We start from the raw sequence: 27258 nt of genomic DNA on the forward strand, positions 1-27258 counted from the left end.
GAGATGTAACGAGTCGTGAGGAGTCGTGACGAGATGTGAGGAAACGTGAGGAGTCGTGACGAGACGTGAGGAAACGTGAGGAGTCGTGACGAGACGTGAGGAGACGTGAGGAGTCGTGAGGAGACGTGAGGAGACGTGAGGAGTCGTGAGGAGACGTGAGGAGTCGTGACGAGATGTGAGGAGACGTGAGGAGACGTGAGGAGAAGTGAGGAGTCGTGAGGAGACGTGACGAGTCGTGAGGAGACGTGAAGAAATGTGACGAGATGTGAGGAGACGTGACGAGATGTGAGGAGTCGTGAGGAGTCGTGACGAGATGTGAGGAGACGTGAGGAGTCGTGAGGAGACGTGAAGAAATGTGACGAGATGTGAGGAGTCGTGACGAGATGTGAGGAGACGTGAGGAGTCGTGACGAGATGTGAGGAGTTGTGAGGAGTCGTGAGGAGACGTGAGGAGTCGTGAGGAGACATGAGGAGTCGTGAGGAGACATGAGGAGTCATGAGGAGACGTGAGGAGTCGTGAGGAGACGTAACGAGTCGTGACGAGATGTGAGGAGACGTGAGGAGACGTGAGGAGTCGTGACGAGTCGTGAGGAGACGTGAGGAGACGTGAGGAGTCGTGAGGAGTCATGAGGAGACGTGAGGAGTCGTGAGGAGATGTAACGAGTCGTGAGGAGTCGTGACGAGATGTGAGGAGACGTGAGGAGACGTGAGGAGTCGTGACGAGATGTGAGGAGACGTGAGGAGTCGTGACGAGACGTGAGGAGACGTGAAGAGAAGTGAGGAAGCGTGAGGAGACGCGAGGAGTCGTGAAGAGTCGTGAGGAGTCGTGAAGACATGTGACGAGATGTGAGGAGACGTGAGGAGTCGTGACGAGATGTGAGGAGTCGTGAGGAGACGCGAGGAGTCGTGACGAGGTGTGAGGAGATGTGACGAGACGTGAGGAGTCATGAGGAGACGTGAGGAGACGTGAGGAGTCGTGACGAGTCGTGAGGAGACGTGAGGAGACGTGAGGAGTCGTGAAGAGACGTGAGGAGTCATGAGGAGACGTGAGGAGTCGTGAGGAGATGTAACGAGTCGTGAGGAGTCGTGACGAGATGTGAGGAGACGTGAAGAAATGTGACGAGATGTGAGGAGTCGTGAGGAGGTGTGAGGAGACGTGAGGAGTCGTGAGGAGACGTGAGGAGTCGTGAGGAGACGTGAGGAGAAGTGAGGAGACGTGAGGAGAAGTGAGGAGACATGAGGAGTCGTGAGGAGATGTAACGAGTCGTGAGGAGTCGTGACGAGATGTGAGGAGACGTGAAGAAATGTGACGAGATGTGAGGAGACGTGAGGAGTTGTGACGAGATGTGAGGAGTCGTGAGGAGAAGTGAGGAGTCGTGAGGAGACGTGAGGAGTCGTGAGGAGACGTGAGGAGTCGTGAGGAGACGTGAGGAGACGTGAGGAGTCGTGACGAGTCGTGAGGAGACGTGAGGAGACGTGAGGAGTCGTGAAGAGACGTGAGGAGTCATGAGGAGACGTGAGGAGTCGTGAGGAGATGTAACGAGTCGTGAGGAGTCGTGACGAGATGTGAGGAGACGTGAAGAAATGTGACGAGATGTGAGGAGTCGTGACGAGATGTGAGGAGACGTGAGGAGTCGTGAGGAGACGTGAGGAGTCGTGAGGAGACGTGAGGAGAAGTGAGGAGACGTGAGGAGAAGTGAGGAGACATGAGGAGTCGTGAGGAGATGTAACGAGTCGTGAGGAGTCGTGACGAGATGTGAGGAGACGTGAAGAGATGTGACGAGATGTGAGGAGACGTGAGGAGTTGTGACGAGATGTGAGGAGTCGTGAGGAGAAGTGAGGAGTCGTGAGGAGACGTGAGGAGTCGTGAGGAGACGTGAGGAGACGTGAGGAGACGTGAGGAGACGTGAGGAGAAGTGAGGAGACGTGAGGAGTCGTTAGGAGAAGTGAGGAGTCGTGAGGAGTCGTGAGGAGTGAGCAGCTTCATGGAGGCGCTCAGTCTGTCGGGGACATTAACCCTTTGAAACCCGGGTGGACGCCTGTCCCAAACATTTAACCCTTTGAACTGAGAGCTAACAGAAGATTTGTTGAAGGACGTGAATTTCCTGCGGTGACTGAGGATTCTCCGACCACTCAGAATCAGGAAAATGATTTTTATGATTAAAATCAATCACGATCTACATTTAAATTCAGTTGGAAATTGATTTATTTATCTGTGAATTCTTTGCAACTTGTGTAAAATTCCAAGTTGCTCATTTTTTCCATATTTTTCAAAAAATGAGACAAAACCTCGAGATCAGAGAAAAAGGTTTCAATGTTTGTGAGAGATTTTTAGACGCAGATGTCAGTCGCGCTCTCAAAGGGTTAACGTCGGTGTAAACGGCGTCTGTGGAAACTTCGTGTTCATGAGACGTCTTCTGATTCGTCTCCAGTCTTCGAGGGTTGAGTTTCTCTCCCAGAATGCACCCTGCTGCCCGGTTGTCCCCTCGGCAGTGTGAGGTCATGAGGTCGCAGTGGCGTTGGCGTCGGTGGGCCTGTCGCCGTGTGACGCAGCAGGTGATAATGGTCCCAGTGTGTGAGCTCTAACTGGTCCTAACTGGCGCCGTGCTGCCCGCGAGGACACACAATGGAGGTGATTCTGCTGCGGGACGCACAGCCTGAGGGGACAGCGACGGGGGCGTCCAATACGGCGTCCACACAGTGACGGAACTGTGTGGCGGTCTGCAGGGGGACAACAAAGATCTGTCTGTCCTTGCAGAGACAATCTGAGGGCCATCAGGAAGGGGGAGGAGCTGGGAGGGGACGGTCAGCTGGGGACAGACATCAGGAGGACAGGGAGACAGATCAGTGTGGAGTTACTTCTGTTTACGTCTGGAACATGGACAGCGTCCTGTGGCATGCTGGGACATTTTAGAGAGGGTTAATAACACTTGGAGGGACAGAGGACGGACTCCACAGTGACCACGGTGCGTCCTGTCACTGTTTTCTGTCTTTGTCTTTACAGAGGACACCTAAACTGTGTCCTCCTTCTGTCTTTTTGGGAATGACTGCACGTGTCTTTAACATCTTTTTATCTGTTTATATCAGAGAATCGCTCCCAAATTTATGATGAAAATGAGCAAAATCATCTTTTATTAACCCTTCAGTGTCTGTTTGTCTCATTTTAGTCTCTTTTCTTCTTCCTGTTGTGATAACTGTGTGTGTGTTGATGCATGTGTCCTAAATGTAGTCCAGATTGTGTATTTGAGTGTAATCAGTGAATTTGCAGCTCAGCTCCTACAATAAGTCTAAAATACACTGTGGAAACTAAATAGTTACATTCAGACTGTTCAGGTCCAAAAATGCTCCATTGAAACCCATTCAAACTGACATTTTTGATCCCACAGCCATCAGAGCAGAAAAACAGGACTTGTATTATTTCTGGGTGTCATTCTGGGCTTTTGACTCTGAATTTGTCATTTTGACTATTTTCCACCTGATGAGGTCATTTTGACCATATTTGGCATATGGAGGAAATACATGCTATTTCCACTAGGTGACCTGTCACAGTCAATGTAGCTGCTGATCACTGACATATCCCAGACTGTCAGCAGCTACACTCACACACTGACATATCCCAGACTGTCAGCAGCTACACTCACACACTGACATATCCCAGACTGTCAGCAGCTACACTCACACACTGACATATCCCAGACTGTCAGCAGCTACACTCACACACTGACATATCCCAGACTGTCAGCAGCTACACTCACACACTGACATATCCCAGACTGTCAGCAGCTACACTCACACACTGACATATCCCAGACTGTCAGCAGCTACACTCACACACTGAGGAGGAGGAGACTAAGAATAATTCATAATTAATCTAAAAACACAGCGGCATTATAACAAAAACCTGGCATTTAAAGGGTTAAAATTCTAAAAATGAATGAACATTTGATATTGATGATCAGGACTGATGCTGGTCAAAAAATGAGCTCAGTGAAAACAGAAAATCTTATTGATGTATGATATTTTTTACAGCCTGATTCTGAAAAGTGCATTTTGTTTGCAGAGTGATACGACTGAGTTTTCTGACTGTACAAAAATAATAATGTCCTCCTGTCTGTCCACCTGTCTGTCCTCCTGTCTGTCCACCTGTCTGTCCTCCTGTCTGTCCTCCTGTCTGTCCTCCTGTCTGTCCTCCTGTCTGTCCACCTGTCTGTCCTCCTGTCTGTCCACCTGTCTGTCCTCCTGTCTGTCCTCCTGTCTGTCCTCGTCCTGCAGTCCAGCTCCTGAAGTCCTCAGATGTGGGCCGTCACAGTCTGCTGTACCTGAAGGAGATCGGGAATGGCTGGTTCGGGAAGGTAAGCTGACTCCGTCACCTCCTCAGAGACACATCAGGGCTGCTGTGTCCCAGTTTGTCTCCTGAGGACGGAGACTTACCTCTGCAGGCTGAGCGTCCTCTTACAGAGAGATAACATGTTGTTGTCTTTCTCTCTCCTGTCTCTGTTCACTCATCAACATCCGTCCGTCCTCTCCATCCCTGTCCTCCTTCACTGGGTATGTCCATCTGTATGTCCATCTGTCCCTCAACTCCTGCATGACTGTCCTCATGTCCGCCTGTCTCCCTCTCCATGCTCATGGTCTGTCTCTGTGTGTGTGTCCTGGCTGTGTGGACATGTCTCTGTGTCTGGTCTTGCAGGTCCTGCTGGGGGAGGTGAACTCAGGTCTGAGCAGCACTCAGGTGGTGGTGAAGGAGCTCAAATCCAGCAGCAGCGTTCAGGACCAGATGCACTTCCTGGAGGAGGCTCAGCCTTTCCGGTACACATTGTTATTTTTCATTTTTATTTATTTATTTTCATTTTGATTTTTATTTCCTGTCTTTAGGAAGTTGTACCTGCGTCATGAGTCCCCACGAGTGTCACCTTATATACTGTATATATATATATATATATATATATATATATATATATATATATATATATAGGGCTGTCAAATAACTAAAATATTTAATTGTGATTAATCGCAAATTAATCACGCATTTATTATCTGTTCCAAATGTACCATGAAGCGTTATTTTCGTGTACTCTTATCAATATGAGAGTAAACAAATATGCTCGCTTTATGCAAATATACGTATATTATTATTGCAACAATCCGAAACATTGACAGTTACGCTCCAGAATAACCTCAGAGATTCCTCACGCTCAGAAAACGAAAGAGAAACTGAGCATATTGTGTGTGTGTGTGTGTGTGTGTGTGTGTGTGTGTGTGCGTGCGTGCGTGCGTGAGTGAAATTAGTGCTTCTGTCAAAGCCGTGTGGCGACTGTGGACGGGGACAGAACAGAAAAACATGTTTTAACGTCGTAAAATAGGATCACCTAAAAAATGAAGCTCTATATTTAGAATATTTCAGACGTGTGTGAAAGTTTTTCTGACGATGTAACCATGCTCTCCTCCTCTTTATCTCCTGCTCCTCCTGCTCCTCCTGCTCCTCCTCAGCTCCCTGCAGCACCCGGCCCTCCTGCAGTGTGTGGCTCAGTGTACGGAGGTCACCCCTTACCTGCTGGTGATGGAGTTTTGTCCTCTGGTGAGTTGTCCGACGGTCAGCTGTGACAGAGATGAAGAGGTCACTTTATTTAAAGTTTCACTCTAAAATCACACAGACGGAAAATAAAAGAGTGTGAGATTTGCTGTAAATCTCAGACTCTTTTTTTGAGTCTGTTTGTGAAGTTTTGAGGTGTTTTTCTGAACACCGGCTGCATAAAGTTTCTGATAATAATCACAATGTTTGACGTGTTTCTGACTCTCTGACCTTCAGCCTGCATCAGATCTTCCAGAACATTAAACGGATTAAAACATCTTATTATATTTACTTTATGGGATTTTTTTTGTGAATTATTTTTGGTAATAAACTACTTGTTGGCAGCTGCTGTAAATATTTGGCAGAGGAGCTCAAAGTTGTGTTGCAGTGAGAGCTCTCAGACTGCAGCTTTATTTGTTCAGCACTTTTCATACAACGGGGGAATTTGGGTATAAATGTGTATGTGGCCACGTGTGCCTAGGCTTGTATGTGTGAACTTGTGTATATTTTTTATATTTTACTTTATTTTATGCTGCAAACTGGACAGCTCCAACGAAAACTTCATTGTGTAACCTACAGTGACAATAAAGGTCCATCTGTCAAATTCAAAGTGTAAAACACTTTGAATTTGACAGATGGACCAGAACAGTAAAATATAAATAAATAATAAAAGATACAGATTTACAATGAAAGAGTAAAGGGATACAATATAAAGGTAAAATTAATTCTAAATGATTTTTTTTAAAAAATCTAAATTAAAATTACCATTAAAAAAAGCAAAAGTGCAGACATGAGGTGTAAAGATAAAAAGATCATTTAAAATGATTTAAAACCAAATCTCAAAATAAGTTTGCAGTCATTAACCAGGAACATATTTAACTTCAACTTAAAAATGCTCAGAGTCTGGGCTGTTGTCCTGATGAGGGCCCCTGATGTCCTGAGGGCCCCTGATGTCCTGAGGGCCCCTGATGTCCTGAGGGCCCTACATGGTTCACATGTCACAGGCGTGTCAGAGAGATACAGGGTTACAGAGTGATTTATCGACGAGCAGCGAGATTCTAAAATCAGTTTTCTAAATGTCAGGCAGTCAGATTTAGGATTTCAGATCTGGAGTGATGTCATCATATTTCCTCGTTTTTGTCAGGACCCTAAAAGCAGAATTCTGAATAAACTTTAAATTCTCCATCAGCTCAAAAATCCAACACAGAGTCATCAGAGAGCCTGCAGACTCATTTCCTCACAGACGTTGATTTCGTGGTCCCCGTGGTTCAGCGTGAGGGTGGCTCTGCCCTCTGCTGGACGCAGGCGGTAACAGCTGTTTCCTGTCTGTGCAGGGCGATGTGAAGGGTTACCTGCGGAGCTGCAGGACTGCAGAGACCATGACCCCAGAGCCCCTGATCCTGCAGCGGATGGCCTGCGACATCGCCTCTGGACTGCTGCACATGCACAAAAACAACTTCACACACAGGTAGTTAACACACACACACACACACACACACACACACACACACACACACACACAGCAGGCTGCAGCAGTGTGAGCGGTGAGATGTGGTTTCTTCCTGGAACAACATCCTGGTGCTGCCCGAGTGCTCCTCACAGACTCCAGCATCAGTGATTTTGTTGCAGGCGGCGACTCTCGACTGCAGACGGCGTCTCCGCTGATGAGCCGCCGGTTTGTGTCCTCAGAGACGTCAGTGTGCTGATTTGATTTTTTTTGAAAATGTAGGAAAGAAAATAGATAAATGACTTCATAAACAAGGAGATAAAAGTAATAATTCCAGACAGTGAAAAACATGAAAGAAATCGATGGTTTATACGTTTGAGAAGGATTCAGAAGAAGAACAAAGTGATTTTATCTCAGCTCTTCTCCATAACTGTCGCTGAGTTTTAACGAACCAGCTTCATTATTGATTTCAACTGAAATTAACCAAAACAGACATATCCAGACAACATATATGCACATGTCCCCAAATCAAATATCTACGATTTGACGTTATTATGCACAGAAAAAAAGGAAGATAAGCTGGGAAAGAATAAATATGACCTAACCAAATAAACAGAAACCGGCCCTCTTCATCCCCGAACCTCCTGAAAATCATATTTTAATACATTATTTTAATCTGCTTTAGGTTTTAAAACTGTTCCTCTGCAGTGGGTCCCCCCCCCCCCACCTCCATCACTGAACAGTTTTTGGATATTTTCTGGTCGTTGGTTATTTTTAGCCTCAAACATTATTTGTGCCGTTTGAAATTTCACACGATCTGTGAGTTTGAACAGTTTTGACTGTAAGAAGAACGAGTCTGTGCGTGATCCCACACAGTGCGTGAGCCGTGAATGTGACGACCTTTAACCTCCGCACGCAGTCGTTTAGATCCGGCCAAACTGTGAACGTCAGAGCTGCTGTTTGTGTTTCTATGTGACGTTGAGCTGTGGCAGCTGTTTAACCCCTTCCCTCCCTGCTCTGTGATAACCAGTGACCTGGCTCTGAGGAACTGCCTGCTGACGGCCGACGTCTCGGTGAAGATCGGAGATTATGGTCTGGCTCAGAGCAAATACAAGGTGGATGAATGATTTACTGAATTAATGAAAAAAATGAGCTAAATTTGCCCCTCAGATATGACGGAGCATTAGAGCTACATTGAGGAAAAAAGTCTGACAGTATGAGAATAAAGTCGGAATTTGATTATACTATTTAAAAAAAAAAAAGTAATGTTACATAAAAAAAGTTATAATTTTACAAGCTAAAAAAAGTCTCAATATTACATGAATAAGTTTGTAAATTTATGACAAAAAACAAAAAAAACCCCTCAAGAAAATCAGCTAGCAAATGTGAATGTATGAAGTTTTTTTTGTCAAAAATGTATGAGATTGTTCGTGTAATATTACAAGTTTTTCCATGTAAAAACACAACATTCATATTAACGTGACCTTTTTAATTGAAATAGCTTTTATAATCATTAAATTACCTCTAAATTAACTGTATTCTTGTGATTTTCTCTCTCAAAATTACGACCTTCTTCTTTTAATATTATATATTTTTTCTCTTTCCACTTTTTTGTATTATAGAAGTATGATTTTATCCTCACTAAATTACTACTTCGTTCTCGGCATACAACAATTTTTCTTGTAAAATTTGTGACATAATTTGTGTAATATTATGACTTTTCTGGATAATGCTTCTTCATTGTATAATCTCACTAGTTATGCGTTTATTCTCATAATATTACGATTATTTTTCTTTAAGCAGTATGACTTTATTCTCTTTACATTTCTACTTTATGCGTTTTTTTTTTGTTCTCTCAAAACTATGACTTTAACTTGGCAATATCTGTCCTCTCTGTCCTCTTGGTCCTCTCTGTCCTCTCGGTCCTCTTGGTCCTCTCTGTCCTCCCTGTCCTCTCTGTCCTCTCTGTCCTCTCGGTCCTCTCTGTCCTCCCTGTCCTCTCTGTCCTCTCGGTCCTCTCTGTCCTCTCGGTCCTTTCGGTTCTCTCTGTCCTCCCTGTCCTCTCGGTCCTCTCTGTCCTCTCTGTCCTCTCGGTCCTCTCTGTCCTCCCTGTCCTCTCTGTCCTCTCTGTCCTCCCTGTCCTCTTGGTCCTCTCTGTCCTCCCTGTCCTCTCGGTCCTCTCTGTCCTCTCGGTCCTCTCTGTCCTCCCTGTCCTCTCTGTCCTCTCTGTCCTCTCTGTCCTCCCTGTCCTCTCGGTCCTCTCTGTCCTCCCTGTCCTCTCTGTCCTCTCGGTCCTCTCTGTCCTCCCTGTCCTCTCTGTCCTCTCGGTCCTCTCTGTCCTCTCTGTCCTCTCTGTCCTCTCTGTCCTCTCTGTCCTCTTGGTCCTCTCTGTCCTCTCTGTCCTCTCTGTCCTCTCTGTCCTCTCGGTCCTCTCTGTCCTCCCTGTCCTCTCTGTCCTCTCTGTCCTCCCTGTCCTCCCTGTCCTCTCGGTCCTCTCGGTCCTCCCTGTCCTCTCTGTCCTCCCTGTCCTCTCTGTCCTCTCGGTCCTCTCTGTCCTCCCTGTCCTCTCGGTCCTCTCTGTCCTCCCTGTCCTCTCGGTCCTCCCTGTCCTCTCGGTCCTCCCTGTCCTCCCTGTCCTCCCTGTCCCTCCCTTCAGGACGATTACTACGTGACCTCCGATCAGATGTTTGTTCCACTGCGTTGGATCGCTCCAGAGTTAGTGGACGAGGTGCACGGAAACTTATTGGTGGCCGACCAGACCCAACGCAGCAACATGTGGTAGGAAACACACATACACACACACACGTACACACACACACACACACACACACACACACACATACACACACACACACACACACACACACACACACACACACACACACACATGTTATCTTGCAGAAAAATGTCAAATCTAAGCGCAGTTTCAAAATCTTACTTAACTCTCCGACAGCCGAACAGACAGTTTTGGAGCGTTTTGGGCGTGATGTCATGAACACGTTTGACCTCACAGTGCTTGTGTTGCGGCGTGTCTCAGGTCTCTGGGTGTGACCATCTGGGAGCTGTTTGAGTTGGGTAACCAGCCGTACAGACACTACTCCGACAGACAGGTGCTGACCTACGCTGTGAGGGAGCAGCAGCTGAGACTCCCCAAACCGCTGCTCAAAGTCCCGCTGGGCGAGCGCTGGTGAGTCACTCAAAATGAAGTGAAATTTCACGTTCTCTTTCATATCTGGCTTATTTGACGTGTGTTTTGCTCCTTAGGTACGAGGTGATGCAGTTCTGCTGGCTCCAGCCCGATCAGAGACCCACTGCAGAGGAAGTCCACTTGCTGCTCAGCTACCTGTGTGCCAAAGGGGCCAGCGAGGCCGAGGAGGACTTCGAGAGGAGATGGAACTCCCTGCGTCCCAACACCGGGTTCAACAGCCACCGCGGTGCCTCGTCAATGTTACGAGACCACCCCTCAAACACCTCCTCCTCTTTCCCCCTCCTGGAGCAGTTCTCAGCCGGTGATGGGTACCACTCCGAGTCTGGGGATGACGTACTGACGGTCACAGAAACCAGCCACGGCCTCAACTTTGAGTACAAGTGGGAGCAGGCCAGAGCGGAGCAGTCGTACCGAGCCCCGGACCCCTCCAGCACCCTGGGTCCGGTCAGCCATCACTGTCAGGAAGCATTTTACCCACCAGGGGGCATCGTGGGAGGCTGCCCCATGGAGAGCCTCGGCCATCGAGTGTCCCCGTCTTACTACCAATCTAAACATCTCCACGCTCCGGGCATACTTCCTGTCCTCAGCGCCCACAGCCCCTCCGTGAGCAGCGAATACTACATCCGCATCGAAGAGCCGGTGGACTGCAACATGGACCCGGACTACACCATGTGTTCTTACAGCCCAGACTACCAGGGCAGCAGCGGGAGCTTCCTGACCGGGAGCGCCGACTCAGGCGAGTGCATGGCGTGTCCGTCACAGGCCAAGAACATGGGGCCCTATTGGTCAGCTGACATCCACAAGACAGATTTGTATGACTCAAACGACTCCAGTCCGGCCATCTCTCTGACCATGGAGCCTCTGTTAGGGCAGGTGCTGGACAACAGTCCCCTGCGCCCCTGGGAGTCCAGTCACTATGTGTCCTACAAAGACAGAGACGGGGGTTACTACTATGAGCACTCGCCCACGTTGGGGATAGATCACTATCTGATTGGATCAGAGCCCGCCAGTGAGCGCCATCAGGAGAGCTGGGGGTCGAGGAGCCTGCGTCAAGCATTGGGCGAGTTGGAGAACCCGCTGGGTATTTCCCCCGCCGTGAGCAGTGCCCCTCAACAGGCCTACAGAGACACGTACCTGGAAACAAGTCAGACCTCAGTGATAGGGAAGAACGTGACGGGAGGATACTACGACATGATGGGCTCCCTGAGGAAGACGATGCCCAACCACAGCCGGCACAACAGCCACTCTGTCAGCATCAACATGGAGACAGAGGGAGCGCTCTTCATCGGGCACAGAGACAGCGACACAGAGGAGGAGGAGGAGGACATATTTGTCGAGAGACACACCTGTAACACCTGGCCTTCAAAGCACCGCCACAGCAGCGTGGGTCACCACCGCCGGGCCAGTCACAGCTGCCGACAGGACGCCTACGTGGACTTCCACTACACCATGCCGAGCACGGACATCGAAGACTCCTGGCCGGAGGAGCACAGCATGGCCTTCCACTCTCTCCCCAAACCCATCGACTATCTGGAACCCCACCAGGCCAAAGATAACAGTGCCTGCCTCAGTCTGAGTAAACGTCACGCAATGTTGCCTTCAGACAACTGCAACGCCTACATCTACCTGTGCCATGAGGCCGAGACTCAGGTGCCGGCGCCTGGAGAGTGCTGCCACTCGCACTTTGTCGATCCACTCACAGGCTTGTTGGTCAGAAACAACACGTACAGCCACAGTTACAGTCACAGCAGCTACATCAGCGATAAGGCCACCGACCCCCCGAGCAATGACGAAATGATAGACCTCTCACCGGCTCCGGGGGGCCCCATTGTGGCCAAACAGACCCTGATAAAGACTGACGACAGCAGAGAGCCATATGTTGATCTGATAACCGATGATTCGCTCCACAAAGAGAAGAGGGAGGATGTAATCAAAGAAAATCCAATCATGCAGAAACCCGCAGAGCCTAAAACAGAAGACGTGACCCTGACGATGACCGCAAACACTCCGCCTCCTGCTGACAACATGCATGTGATGGTGGCCCTCACAGACCCACAGTCAGAGCTGACTCAAACTGGCGACAGCGGCGTGGACCGAGGAGGCTCCAGTGTGAGCCTCACCGACATCCTCGACTGCAGCGACGACGATGACGAGGACGACGACATCACAGATGACATCACTGACATCACCTCCGGCATCTTTGCCGACGAGTCCAGCGAACTGAACGCATCTCCAGCCTTCAAGTCGCTACAGAAGCAGGTAGGAACTCCTGATTCCATGGACTCCATGGATCTGCCGTCTGCAGCTGGGTCCTGTGAAGGCTTCAGCCCAGCATCCTCACATCCCTCCAACTCGCCCAAAGCCATGGACAGCGGCTACGACACAGAAAACAACGAGAGCCCCGAGTTTGTACCCAAAGAGCCTCATGAACCTCGTGAACAACCTCTGGGAAAGTCTGCAGTCGATACGAGTCTGGAAGAGGACAAGGAGCTGCAGGAGGTGCCACCAGAGGGTGAAGCTTCACAGACAGACGACCACATCCTGCTACCGCTGAGTGATGAGACTCCGTACAGAGACTCTGCCTACTTCTCAGACTATGAGAACGAACGGCAGTGTCGGGATGAAGATGATGTTGAAAAGAAGGGCGAGAAAAGGAAGAACGAGGACGAGGAAGACCTAAATGAATCTGTGGTGAGCAAGGACATAAAACTTGAACTGAATGCAACAGGAACAGCGTCCTCTCCCCCACCAGAGACGTGTCTGACAGAAGAGTTTGGCCATGATGAGGTCCTGGGGCCCTCTGACACTGCTTCACTAACAGAGGTCGGCCTGGACGAGTGGCCGTCTCAGGAGGAGAGCTCGTCCTTGGGGGACTGGGCAGCAGAGGTGGTTGGGGCCATGGAGGAAGCCCTCGGCGCCCTGAATGGAGATTGTACCTCAAACGTTGAGGTAGAGGAGGAGGAGGAGGAGGAAGCAGAAGTTTTAGAAACAACGGAGGAGCCAGGAGTCAAGATGACTCCAAACCGTCCATCAGGGATATCTGGTGAAATCCTGCACTCTTTACCCAAAGATGAGGTGGCCTTGCAGCACACGGCAAACACCAGACGCTTCTCTTCTTCCTCTCCTCCACCTCCGTCCACCCCTCCGCCTTCGCTCCCTGCAGCAGAGGGTCGAGGGTCTCCGGCTGACGGGGAGGAGGCGGACGAGGAGGACGGCGACACTGACGACAGCGACGAGTCGGATGAGGAGCTGCGGACCTACAACATTCAGGAGCAGAGCGGAGGGGAGGACAGCGAGGACGAGTGCCACCCAGTGCCGATCGTGGTGAGTGACGACAGCGAAGCCCACAAACTGCGAAGCCTCCTGAAGATGCCGACGCTGCTGACGGCGGAGAACCTGGAGGAGGAGCTGGAACGCAAGAAGAAGACGGTGTCGTTTTTTGATGACGTCACCGTGTATCTGTTTGATCAGGTGAGCGGCAGAGAGGGTGTTTCAACACGACAACGGCCATGACGTTTGCTTTGACCATTTTAACATTTATGTCATACTACTGTCGAATTAAAAATTACAGTGCTGATGATCCCTGACTTTTCCCAAAAATGTCTCTATCAGTCTGGGCCAATCATTTAAACCCTGACAGACAACAGTTAACAACAAAAATGCTTCAATAAACCCGCTCTACGTGCAGTTACGGGGTGGCTCTGTGGGGAACATAATGCAGCACTTAAGCTAAAAATGCAGATGTTTTTCACTGGAGTCAGAGGAGACTGAAACGGAGCTAAAAGGAGGAAAAATATTGGAAAAATGTGAAATGTTACTCAGAGTTAATGTTAATTTTTGCTGTTGGAAGTTTGCTAATATGTATAACAATCAGGTAAATGTCTGCGTGTGTCTGCTTATACTTAAAGCGACTCACCTGCTCAGATTTAACTTTAAGTCTTTCTCTTTCGTGCTGGATCTTTTCTTCTGTCTTAACTTTGCTGCCTTCAGGAAAGTCCCACCAAGGAGTTGGCTGAGCATGGCTTCAATTTAGGAGCAGAGGGTCAGAGGTCACGGAGCAAATCCCAGGAGAGGCTCAACGCCTCTGACGATTCTTCAGATGGGAACATCTCTGAGGAGAGTGAGTACAAAAGCACATCTCTCCACTATATATATATGGTGGAGTATATACTTTATATATATATAAAGAAGTCCAGAAATCTAATTTAGGTAGCAAAATTCAAATCTTAAATGTAAGATAAACCTTTATTTAAATACTGCAAATATTTGTATTCAGTTACAGTGGTTTTAGTGTTATTCTCACACTGATCTCAGCTAGTTTAATGCGAAGAAGAGAGGTGGAGTCCTGCACTCAGATCTGTAGTATAAAACAGGCTCTGCTTACTGTTGGCTTTGGTGGCCACTGCTGTTATGAAGTGCAGGCCGGACTGTTAGGCCTCCGGTTTCCTGATCTCTCGTGGCTGGCTCGCCAAAACATGGTGTGACAAAATGTTTCCAGCCCGCACAAGAAAAAGGTCTTGTCACTTCTTTGTCAAAGCCACTGGCGTCTCAAAAATACTCTGAGGAAAAACAGCACGACCTGACGTGATAGAGTTTATTGCGTGAGTCGAGCTCCGGAGACAGTTTCTTAAATTGCCAAGGAAAAACCTCCTATTTGGAAAAGTGTTCACCAGTGTTGGGGATTTTCTTTCTTTCTTTTTTTTTTAAGTGTGTCAGATATTACTCACACAATTATTAATATCATTCAGATTCACAAAAATAAAAAACACACAGCAATATGTCGTACCATTTTCAGGTGCAGGGTATGAGTGGGAGGACGACTTCCCCCTGCTCCCTCTGCCAACAGTGGCATCGGACTCCCCTCCGCCCCCCCGCTCCGTACCCAGAGCTCCGGAGCCCAAACCAGCCGTACAGTTCTCCCGCTTCACCGTCTCCCCCTCCAACGTGTCCCGCTTCTCCATCACTCACATCTCTGACTCGGACATGGACTCCGCAGGAGGTGAGTCACCTCGAAGTCAGGTCATCAATCTTTAAAGAATATTTTACATTCATGTGATTTTCCACTTTCATTGAGTTTTGTTTTTTTTTTAACTAACATCAGTCCTGATCATAAATATCAAATATTCATTAATCCGAATTTTAACCCTATAAATGTCAGGGATTTTTTTTAGATAAAAAAGAAACACAAAACTGAATGATGTTGAGTCTCCTCAGTGTGTGAGTGTAGCTGCCGACGGTCTGGGATATGTCAGTGTGTGAGTGTAGCTGCTGACAGTCTGGGATATGTCAGTGTGTGAGTGTAGCTGCTGACAGTCTGGGATATGTCAGTGTGTGAGTGTAGCTGCTGACAGTCTGGGATATGTCAGTGTGTGAGTGTAGCTGCTGACAGTCTGGGATATGTCAGTATGTGAGTGTAGCTGCTGACAGTCTGGGATATGTCAGTGTGTGAGTGTAGCTGCTGACAGTCTGGGATATGTCAGTGTGTGAGTGTAGCTGCTGACAGTCTGGGATATGTCAGTGTGTGAGTGTAGCTGCTGACAGTCTGGGATATGTCAGTGATCAGCAGCTACATTGACTGTGACAGGTCACCTAGTGGAAATAGCATGTATTTCCTCCATATGCCAAATATGGTCAAAATGACCTCATCAGGTGGAAAATAGTCAAAATGACAAATTCAGAGTCAAAAGCCCAGAATGACACCCAGAAATAATACAAGTCCTGTTTTTCTGCTCTGATGGCTGTGGGATCAAAAATGTCAGTTTGAATGGGTTTCAATGGAGCATTTTTGGACCTGAACAGTCTGAATGTAACTATTTAGTTTCCACAGTGTATTTTAGACTTATTGTAGGAGCTGAGCTGCAAATTCACTGATTACACTCAAATACACAATCTGGACTACATTTAGGACACATGCATCAACACACACACAGTTATCACAACAGGAAGAAGAAAAGTGTGCAAAATGTGACAAACAGCCTCTAAGGGGTTAAAATGTTACTTTAATCTAGCATTAGTCTAAATCCCAGTCTGGGAAACTCTCCCATTAAAGATTCGATCATTGGCTATCAGACTGAATTACAGTGTGTACCACACTGATGAGATAATAAACTCTGAAGCCAAATTCCACAGAAACGTGCAACATTTTAGAGGCCCGACAGTCTGTAAGAATATTTCTGTTCATGGATCCTCATTGTGTCTCTTGCAGGGAGCAGTGAGGACGGGGACAAAGAGTAATGAGGTGAGGAGATTTATTGCCTCTCTGAGACAAACACTCGGCCTGCTCGCATGACTTCTAATTTATTTTTTAACGTCAGGTTTTAGAAACACAAGACAGTGCCTCTTACCGCCGTGGACACTTTTGAAAGGTCCATCTTACTGAAGAGAGAGAGAATGGTTAATAGTTCAAATTTACAGAAAATTAATATATACCGTACGCACGGTGTAAAGAATCTATGGACACAGGGGAAACGTGTATTTTTGGGATCACAGAGACACAAAGGAAGGACAGATCTTTGGACAGCATCATATTTGCCACCTCGTTCACTTCTTTATTTGTGATGGGAAGCACTGATGAGCGTGGGGAACCACCTGGACGTACAGGAACAGGACAGGTAAACTTTTTGGCTTTTTAACAAAGGATCAGCACTTTGAACAGGACAATACAGCTCCACAGACTTTGTACTTTTTAGGAAACTGCTTTACTTGTCTTAATAAATATTGACGAGAATCCTTGAGGTATCACAAGTAATATAATATTTGGTCCGTTCGGAGACAAAGGATACGCTGGTGAGACAGGAAGCAAGGGGACTTTGAAATGCTTTTTGAGGAAACAGCTGATGGAGCCTGGACAATGTGATATTTTGTGACTCTATTTATTTTGTATCAGGACCACTTCTTCACTGTTTTACATGAATCTGTGGCTCATTCTCTCGACCAAACAGTGTGGCAGCACCGCCATCACAGCCGACCGCACAGCGCTGTCCCCGTAGTGACAGGAAGTGAAGGATTTAAATCTCATTCAAGGTTTAACAGGTTTTTCAAATATAGCAATGCATGGTTTCAAGTATCTAGAAAACAGTATCTTTAAGAATTTATTGCTTGTAGACAGACAGGTTTTCGTTTTGGCGTGGAGATGGGCGCACATGGTCACCTAAATCCATCTTCATGTTTCCTGTTACTGCCAAAACAAACTGGCAGCTCGAGGACACATGATGATACATAAAGAAGCAAATTCTCTACAAATTTACGCAGACAACAGGGCCGGGCGATATGGATGAAATCCACATCAAAGTGTCTGTAATATTATATTGTGATGATGGTATGCGTCTTCATATAGTACTTTGAAACCGTTAAAGGTCCAGTGTGCAGGATTTAGGGCAGCGATACCCAACTTACAGCTCACAGACCAAATCCGACCCCCCATAGGGCCCCTGGTGGCCCCCCAATAATTTTCTAATTCACAATAAAAATAAAGTGATTCACACTGTGAATTGTTTTGTCCTTTTAGTCTCCATAAAGTGTCAGAGACATAAAACAGCATCAAAATAGAGCTTGTTGATAAAAAAAGTGCCAGTGGAGGATCCCCCACACCCCCGACAGAGGACACAGATAAGACACTAATGTCCTAAAAACATAGAAACGTCATAAAATCTTAGATATGTCCTTAAACCGGCAGAAAATCCTGAAATCTGAGGAATGACATAAAATCCTGGAAACATCCCAAAATCCAAGCAATGTCCTAAAATCTTAGATATGTGCCAAAATTCTACCAACTTGCTGAAATCTGAGGAGCATCCTGAAATTTGAGAAACAGCCTAAAATCCAAAAAGGTTTTAAAACCATAGAAACGTCCTAAAATACTAGAAACATTCTAAAATCCTGTAAGTGTCCTAAAATCCTAAAAATGTCCTAAAATCCTATAAACATCTTAAAATCAGAGGAACATCCTGAAATCTGAGAAACGTTCCAAAAATCCTAGAAATCCAGGAGGCTTCTTCAGATTTCAGCCAGTTTTCAGCCTTTCAGATGAGACGTTGAAGGTCTTCAAGAACCTCAAGCAAGTCCACCTGCCTCTTATATAGAAATTAGTAAATATTCAGTTTGTTGCAATCTTCAGCCTCGCCACTAGATGCCACTAACTCCGTCACACTGCTCCTTTAACAGACAAAATCTCCACTTTGAAGTTAAACACCCAACGAGTCAGAGTTCTTCATCACATTGATGCAAAGATCCAGTAAATCCAATATTATCAGAGTACAGTTAATACTCGTTCATCCTTTGTTGTAAAGCCAGAGATATTAAAGGACAGATAACTTCACAAACACGTTTTTTGTATCATCTGATGGCCCAACCCCACAGAATAATACAAACCTGCACAAAAGTATATCAAAAGGCTGTTAAAGTGTATTTTTGTGTGCACAGGTCGGTCAGAACAAACATCAGCACATTACAGATTTCCCACCATGTTTTCTGTCTGTTACCGTCACCTGCTGCAGTTTGACTACACCAAACTTTTTGGGAGGTTTATACTACGAGTCTTTGAAAGTTTTCAGATTAGACAGAAAAAAATCGGTTATAATTTGGGTAATTTAGAACCGAGAGACGCTGAAATATTTGCAGATCAGTTCAGTTTCATTTGTCCGCTCAGCTGGTCAAAAAGCCTCCGACGGGCTGATGTCAGCTTCATGACGCGTTACTGCTTTGCTTTGTGTGTGTGTGTGTGTGTGTGTGTGTGTGTGTGTGTGTGTGTGTGTGTGTGTGTGTGTGTGTGTAAATGTAAGGAAGTGAAAGCGAAGGTGAACCTTTGAGAACATCAACATATAGTGTCTTTACGTGTTTGTTTGCCTTCGAGGCTTTAATATTCTCTAACAGTTTAGCATAGAACCATCTAGACAGCTGTCCGTAATATTTTTGTATCTGGACAAAAATACTTTGACGAGTATTGATGTACTGTACCTGTACAGGAGGAGGGAGGTTAAGTATTATGTCTCTTATGTTTTATTGTTGCCAAAGAGATGTTGTGTTGTGGTTCAGGGGCAACAGTCAGTGTTTTTCGCCCAGATCAGACGCAGAGAGGACGGAGGTCACAGGAGCTCAAAAACAACAGACAGGTGACGTTTGCGATGATTCTGTCAGTAACGTGCCCCCACACTGACCTGGTCACATCATTACCTTATGTACCTTCAATCAAATATAAATAAAGTTTGTTTTACACATCCTTAGATTCATTTTCATAGTTTGATTTTTGATAGAATTTACTCATTGCTTTATCTAGTACGAATTTGCCTCCTACATTTTTTAAAATATCGAGATTTTAGGAGTCAGAGATATATCTGATCAAAATTTCATTGTAAAAAAATGTGTTTTGTGTTCATGGGTTTAGGAAAAAATGGCATTAAGTGTCATCAGGGAGGTTCAGAACGTTCAAAAAAAAAAAAAATCCAATTTATGGATCACACCAGCAATAGTTGCGGATGGAGGCATTATGTTTTCGGTTGGTCCGTCTGTCCGATGATCTCAAGAACACCTCGAGGGAATTTCTTCACATTATACACAAACTTCCGTGTGGACTTTACAATAAACTAAGATTTTGTTGGTCAAAGGTCAAGGTCACCTCAGTCTGATTCGTAGTAAACATCCGTGAGCTCACAGAAAAGCAGTCGATTCTAGTCTTGAACTTTATATTTTGTATTTTGGCTTCATTATCATTGAATTTTTTAAAGTCTGAATTTTTTAAAAATAAAGGTGAAAATTTGGAAGAACCAGATTCAAAAGCATAAAAATTCAGATACATAATTTTAAAGCATAAACATTTAGTGCTAGAAATTCAATGGCTTTTTAATTTCAAAATCAGAAGGAATAGATTTACTTCCATACAATTAACTCGAATTTGGCACAAACTGGTTAAAATTAGGTGGTCAAAAGTCACTGTGACCTCCCAAAATATTTTTTTGGCCATAACTCAAGGAGTCATACGATAATTATGAAAAAACAAATCACACAAAAGTCAAATATGATAAAATTATAAAGTGATGAAATCTTATATCCAAAAAGTCAAAGGTAAACCTTACTGTGATATAATGTTCTGCAACACATTTTTGAACGTTGGGCCATTACTTAACATCAAGACATAGAGCACAAAGTGTGTAAATACTTGATTCTTTATTCTCAAAATTAAACTGACAGTGTTTGCCATCAAATCACGACACAGGTTTGACTGTCATCAATTTTTAGAATTTTTATCAGTCTTCATGTATCACTTAGAGTTACACCAATACAGGTTTTATTAGTTTGAGCCGAGTTTTGAACTGAACGGGATGGTCTCACTCCCAATGTGTCAAATACCAACAGTTAGTCCGCTGCTCCCACCGCCTGATACCATTTACCCTTTAGCGTCTGTTAGATGCTATGGGCCACATCATTTTTAAACAGTAGTGTAAAGAATAACTGACACAAAGAGCGAACAAGTCGACAAAGGTCAGGAGATTGAGGTGATGGAGGGGTCAAAAAAACACAGGACTTTCACCCAGGAGACCGCTGTTTGTGTCTCATGTGAATTTAACATTGAGTTATTTTAAATACGTAAATAGGTCACATAATGTATGTTACATAAAAAAGAATACCATGATCATTTTTCTTTGCCTAAATAACCACAAACTTTTGTTGCCAAACCCAAAAACTGAGTCAAAAGTTTCAAAGACACTGAAAATGATTGGCGATGGATCCCAACAGCATCAAGGTTTGAAGCCAATGCCTAAGTGTTATTATTTGACCAGCTGGAAGCGAGAGCACATCATTTTTAAGATGCCAAGATATTTTTATCGAGTAACTAAACCCAGGCATGAGCTCGGCCCGCACTGCCATCTAGTGACTCACCCCAGTCTCATAGCATGTGACACAAATGCTCAACAATGTGGCAGTGTGCACAAAATGTGTTAAAGTAACGTTCAGGCAACACCACAACAATGTAAATGCAAGTAAATGATGATCTTTTGTGGTGGTGGACACAGAAATTACTTAAAAAAAGAGAGAAAGTCTGCAAAAGGCAGGCAAGACAGGTGACCAAACAAACACAGACTTGTAACCAGGAGACTGCTGTTTGTGTCCTGTGTGTAACCACAAGCTAATGTAATCACCTGACTTTATAACCATACGTTACTATGCAAACTATTTTTACGTAGGTACTTTACTTAATTACGAAAGTTACCGTCACTTCATCTTAACCAAAACCAAAATCTTTTTCTTGACCAAGTATTTTTTTGTTCTCTACAAGTGTTTTTCTTTCCCTAAACTGAACCAACCTTTACCACATTTACAATGTGTTTGTAACTGTGAGCTTTCATAATAGATTGCACTGGCATTATTTTTGTGTTGCTAGCATGTCATTTTATTTTTTTTAAAAATTTTTTTGGGTCATACTTTTTCTTTTTTCTCTGTTTTTGACAGAAAACAAAGTAATTTTCTTAAATTTCAAAGGGTTCCCCACTGATTTTTGAACAAAAGTCCGGTATCATCAGCTCGATTAAACTAATAACAACCTGTATCAGTGTAATCCTGATTTCTCATCTTTCTACATCAAAATTAAACATGATAGAAGTTGATATGAAATTACATTTTTTTTCCACTTGATCGTATTTTTTTTTTCTCTGTTGAAAATGTTTTAAGAACATCTTGCAAACTGCTTGTACACAATATTAATCAAACATCAAATCCTTGTTACAACTATTATTACTATAGGATTTCCTGTGAGTGCACGATTGGTTGAATATACAGAACTATGAGTCGAGTGCTTATAACTTACTTAACCCACAGATGCTGCTGATTTCTCTAGATAATTTATTTCATACTTCTATCTCACTGACTCGTGTGTCTGTGCAGTTTCTCTCTGAGCGGTCGCACTTTAAATTTTCCATCTTTGTCCAGACTAATACCAGACGCTGCTTTTTTTATGTGATGTGTGTAAGAGTGTTGGAGGCAACACCAGCACAGGTGGGTGTGCTCGCCCCGTGAGGAGGCAGTTTAACAGGTGAAACACCTGCTGACAAGTGAAGCCCTTTGTTGGGGGAGGAAGCTGTGTCAGAAAATGTCATCAGTCTCCATGAAGAACCCGTCACGAGTCTCTGGATTGCCGATTTAATGTAAGAGGCAATAGCTCCGGCTCTGTAACTGAACTGAGCGAGCTGACACACACTCTGTCACCCCACATGCTCCTGGTGTGTTTTAACTGTGAACAGGTGAAGCAGCTCCACTGATATCTGTCATTATTTCCCATCAGTGTGAGCACAAACAGAAATACAACTCTGAGGAAAACAATCAAGAGCAAATTTAGACGGTCTGTCAGTGTGCTACATGATCCAACATAAATTTGATTTTATTTACATGATCTCTCAGCTAACACATTTCTGTAAATGTGGATTGTTGTGATGCTTCATTTTCTGGTCTGAATCATTTTTGTTGAACAGAGTGCTGCAGGGTTTTTCTGTAGTCTAACCCTGAGATTAGCCTCACCCTGGTTTCCTCAGCAAACAGCCTGTGGGATTTTTGGATCATTGCAGAAAATAAGCTCTGTGGTACACAAATTTTTCTGATGCTTTTTGTTCAATAAGGTAATCTGGGGAACCAGAAAGTGAAACTCATCTGTGGGTTTTTGGACTCCTTCCCGGAGCACTCTACAGTCGCAGTGAGGTTGAATCACAGCTGAGGGAGCACAGATGCTCCTGCAGCTGGTTTAAAGCCAACAGAGCTCAGTACTCCTCCGGGGGAGTCGAGGTCTTCTCCAAGGAGTCATAGTGAGCTTCATCAGGCTGCTCCTCCTCCACCTCCTCCTCTTCATCATCATCATCATCAGAAAGGGGCGGTTTGGCCGGCGCCTCCACGGCCGGCTCAATGGGCAGATCATCGCTGCGAGGAGGATAGAAAATACTGTGAAAAAAAAACAAACTTTTATTTTATTTGATGTTGATCAATGATAATGAAATCAAACGTGAAACTGCAAATGTTTGCAAAGGTCAAAGGTCACACGGTGACATTGCTTATCTTTCAGCAAAATGAGGTAAATAAAAGCCTCATGAGTAATGCACAAAAAGAAGGATGGAAAACTGAGCATCATGTTGAAACATGCAACGCACATCCTGAAAGAAATAATGAAAATAACACAACAGCTGCTTCACGACACTCAAAGCCGAAACCGCAGGTTTCTGTGATCGTGCAAAGAGGAAGTGAAAGCATGAGGACGCTGAAGACCAAAGGTCATTCACTTACGATGGGTGTCTCACTCAGAAGCGGGCGTAATCAGGCCCTGTGCTGAAGAACAGAGACAGTGTGTCGATATTCAGAGCCTTCACAAAAACCAACTGACACACTCTACTACAACATAATAACCATGACTGTATGTGTTCGCACATGGTGTAACTGTACACACAAATGTATATAAGGAGTGTTAAAGCACATAATCATCGGTGTGAGGATGTAAGGAGCACTTCCAGATTTTAACAAATGAGACCAAGATTAAGCTGGCTGACTCTCCGAGTTGAATTCAACAGGTTTTTTTCTATGTCTATGTTTATTTAAGGCTGCAATGTGAATTTTTAGCAATTTTGAAAAATTTAAATGCCATGATTTTTTATGCAATTTTGGAAAACATGCTATAGTATGACTTTTTGGCGCTATTTTCAAAGACACGAGACAGTATGACTTTTTGACGCGATTTTTAAGGAAATGCTTTTTGGAGCCAATGCTATACTATGACTTTTTGACGCAAATTTGGACCCACTGTCTCAGTATGACATTTTAGCACAATTTTGGACACAATGCTATAAAATGACTTTTTGGCATGATTTTTGAACCAATTCTATAGTATGACTTTTTGGTGTGATTTTGGATGCAGTGCTATATTTTTGACATTTTGGAGAGATTTTGGATCCAATGCTATATTATGACTTTTTGGTGCAATTTTGAACGATATGCTATAGCATGACTATTTGGTGCATTTTTGGATTAAATGCTGTAGTATGACTTTTTGGCACAATTTTGGACTCAATGCTGTAGTATTACTTTTTTGTTGCGATTTTGAGCGACATTCTATAGTATGACTATTTGGTATGTTTTTGGACCCAATGCCATAATATTACTTTTTTGTGTGATTTTGGACCTAATTTAGTATGACTTTGGCGTGATATTGTTCCCAGTGCTATAGGATGACTTTTTGATGCAATTTTGAATGACATGCTATTGTATGGCTTTGTTGCGAGATTTTGAACGACATGCTTTAGAATGACTTTTTGGAGCCAATTTAAACGGCATGCTATAATATGTCTATTTTGCGCAATTTTGCACCCAGTGCTATAGCATGACTTTTTGCCTGTAGTAGGAGTTTTTGATGCGATTTTGGACCCATTGCTTTAATATCACATTTTGGCGAGATTTTGGACCCAATACTGTAGTATGATTATTTGATGCGATTCTAGATCCATGCTATAGCATGACTTTTTGGCACAATTTCGGACCCAATGCTATAATTTGACTATTTGGCATGAGTTTGGACACAATGCTATAGTTTGACTTTTTGGCGCAATTTTCAACGAAGTGCAATTGCATGACTTTTTGGCGTGATTTTGTTCCCAGTGCTATAGGATGACTTTTTGATGCAATTTTGAATGACATACTATTGTATGACTTTGTTGCGAGATTTTGAACGACATGTTGGAGCTTTTTGGAGCCAATTTAAACGGCATGCTATGATATGTCTATTTTGCGCAATTTTGAACCCAATGCTATAGTATGACTTTTTGGCATGGTTTTGGACCCAATACTATAGTATGAATTTTTTGTCTGATTTTGGACATGATGCTATAGTATGACATTTTGGCGTGATGTTGGACCCATATCTGTAGTGTGAGTGTTTGCTGCGATTGTAGACCTAATGCTATAGTATCACTTTTCAGGGCAATTTTGGACCCAATGCTATAGTATGATCTTTTGGCACAATTAAAAAAATCAATGCTAAACTATGAATTTTTGGAGCAATTTTGAACCACATGCTGTAGTATATGCTGTAGTATGACTTTTTGGTGCGATTTTGGACTCAATGGTATATCACTTTTTGGCGCAATTTTTGGACCCAATGCTATAGTATGACTTTTGGGCAAGATTTTGGACACAGTGCTACTGTATGACTTTTTGGTGGGATTTTCGACCCAATGCTATTTGTATGAACTTTTGGCGCTAATAAAAATCCAATGCTATACTGTGACTTTTTGGTGCGATTTTGTTCACAATTGTATAGAATGACTTTTTGGTGCAATTTTGGACTCAGTGCTGTAGTATGACTTTTTGGCATGAGTTTGGACTAAATGCTATCGTATGACTTTTTTGCACGATTTTGAAAGAAAGCCATGTTATAATATGACCTTTTGGCCTGATTTTGAAAGGCATTTGATACTATGACTTCTAGGCATTTTTGACTCAATGCTATAGTATGACTTTTTGGCATGAATTTGGACTAAATGCTATAGTTATAATAATTATATGCTATAATTAGCATTGAGTTTGACTTTTGGCCGCAAGTTTGGACCCAGTGCTAGAGTATGAATTTTTGGCGTGATTTTGGACTCAAAGCTACAGTTTGATTTTTTGTTGCAATTTGGACCCAATGCTATAGTATGACTTTTTTTCACTATTTTTGGACCAAGTCAATGAATGAATGAATGAACCAATGAATTGTTGGCATGATTTTGAATGGCATGCCATAGTATGACTTTTTGGTGCCATTTTGAATGACATGCTTTAGAATGACTTTTTGGTGCAATTTTTGACCCAGTGCTACAGTATTACTTTTTGGTGTGATTTTTGACCCAGTGTTACAGTATTACTTTTTGGTGTGATTTTGGACCTAATGCTATGGTATGACTTTTTAGAGCAATTTTGGACCTGATGCTATAGTATGACTTTTTGGCGCAATTTCTGACCCAATGCTATAGTATGAAATTGTGGTGTAATTTTGGACCCAATGCTATAGTATGACTTTTCGGCACGATTTGGACCACATGCTATAGTATGACTCTTTGGCCGGATTTTAGATCACATGCTATAGTATAGTGGGAGTAATGGTTTGTGTCACTCTATCCATGGTGTCACTCCAATATCCATTTAAGTTTTTGTAGGTCCATGAATACAATGCAGCAGGCGGAGTTCCTTTTATCTCTTTCGTAGATGAATGTCACTCATCGGGTGGATGATTGAGCTGTTGATAAGTTCACACCGGATCAGATCGATAGATGAGAGCAGGTATTTGCGGATTTTTGTAAGTGAAAGACAGTTTTAAGCCCAGCAGAATGAGGTGTTTTATTTCACTTTTTATGCGCCTGATGTTCTGCTGCTCCTATCTGCCTCTGCTGCATTATAAATAACCCAACGCTCTTAATAATATAATAATAATAAGCCGTAAATATGGCTCTTAATTAATGTTCCAACTCCGTTGAAACTATGGCAGGGCAAGTTAGATTATGGTGGCCAGCCTTTTTTATTAATGGTAAACCCTGGTATATTATGTTGTCAAAAATGGCCTAAAATGGCAGAAAAACATCATACTATAGTATAGCTAAAAATGTCAAAACATGACGTCCAACAAACAACTGAAAACCACATAAAATAGCATATTGAGACACATCATGGTCTAGAATGTCGAAAAAACGGCCAAAGACTTCATAATATGGCATGTCGAAAAAATAAAAGTAAACGTCATCGTATCGTGTGTCAAAAAATGTCAAAACATGACTGTTGGGGAGACCAGCCAAGAATGGAAACTCGCACCCAGATCCTTACCTAAGCTGTTCATTCCACCCGAGGGAAATTAACTCCTTCATTAACATGAACATGCAGACAGCCGCGCCCTGGCTCATGAGTATGTTTAACATGTCCATGAATCAGCAGCAGCAGCCGTTTGAGCAATCAGTGACAGGAAATCACATGCGGAGGGGTGGAAACTCCCCAGCAACAGGAGAAGGAAGTTTCTACCCAAACATGACAACCCAAG

At 44.2% G+C, this 27258-nt stretch overlaps 2 protein-coding genes across 12 annotated transcripts in view; one reads left to right on the forward strand and one right to left on the reverse strand.

Annotated features, from left to right (window-relative positions):
* The window catches only part of lmtkb (lemur tail kinase 1 b), a 56118-nt gene extending 36669 nt beyond the window's left edge, over window positions 1-19449 (forward strand). For 3 of the 5 annotated variants that reach the window (XM_088069991.1, XM_088069990.1, XM_088069992.1), the window contains 11 exons: window positions 4272-4351; window positions 4690-4808; window positions 5490-5577; window positions 6906-7039; window positions 8049-8133; window positions 9675-9796; window positions 10056-10205; window positions 10283-13697; window positions 14217-14346; window positions 15022-15225; window positions 16432-19449. In XM_088069991.1, coding sequence (XP_087926117.1) covers window positions 4272-4351; window positions 4690-4808; window positions 5490-5577; window positions 6906-7039; window positions 8049-8133; window positions 9675-9796; window positions 10056-10205; window positions 10283-13697; window positions 14217-14346; window positions 15022-15225; window positions 16432-16460 — 4556 coding nt within the window. In that variant the 3' untranslated portion in view covers window positions 16461-19449. Of the gene's footprint in view, window positions 1-2817; window positions 2966-4271; window positions 4352-4388; window positions 4548-4689; window positions 4809-5489; window positions 5578-6905; window positions 7040-8048; window positions 8134-9674; window positions 9797-10055; window positions 10206-10282; window positions 13698-14216; window positions 14347-15021; window positions 15226-16431 lie in introns of those variants that run through there. The other 2 variants (XM_088069994.1, XM_088069993.1) reach the window with 2 other exon arrangements.
* A 919-nt stretch (window positions 19450-20368) lies between these two features.
* Window positions 20369-27258, reverse strand: part of baiap2b (BAR/IMD domain containing adaptor protein 2b) — a 115024-nt gene continuing 108134 nt past the window's right edge. For 3 of the 7 annotated variants that reach the window (XM_088070000.1, XM_088069995.1, XM_088069996.1), the window contains one exon: window positions 20369-23147. In XM_088070000.1, the coding sequence (XP_087926126.1) occupies window positions 22970-23147 (178 nt within the window). In that variant the 3' untranslated portion in view covers window positions 20369-22969. Of the gene's footprint in view, window positions 23148-23486; window positions 23529-27258 lie in introns of all 7 variants that reach the window. The other 4 variants (XM_088070005.1, XM_088070004.1, XM_088069998.1 and 1 more) reach the window with 2 other exon arrangements.

Source organism: Plectropomus leopardus, chromosome 19, assembly GCF_026936395.1.
Source record: "Plectropomus leopardus strain MGB_pleo_1.0 chromosome 19, ASM2693639v1, whole genome shotgun sequence".
In the NCBI taxonomy this organism is placed as follows: Eukaryota; Metazoa; Chordata; class Actinopteri; order Perciformes; family Serranidae; genus Plectropomus; species Plectropomus leopardus.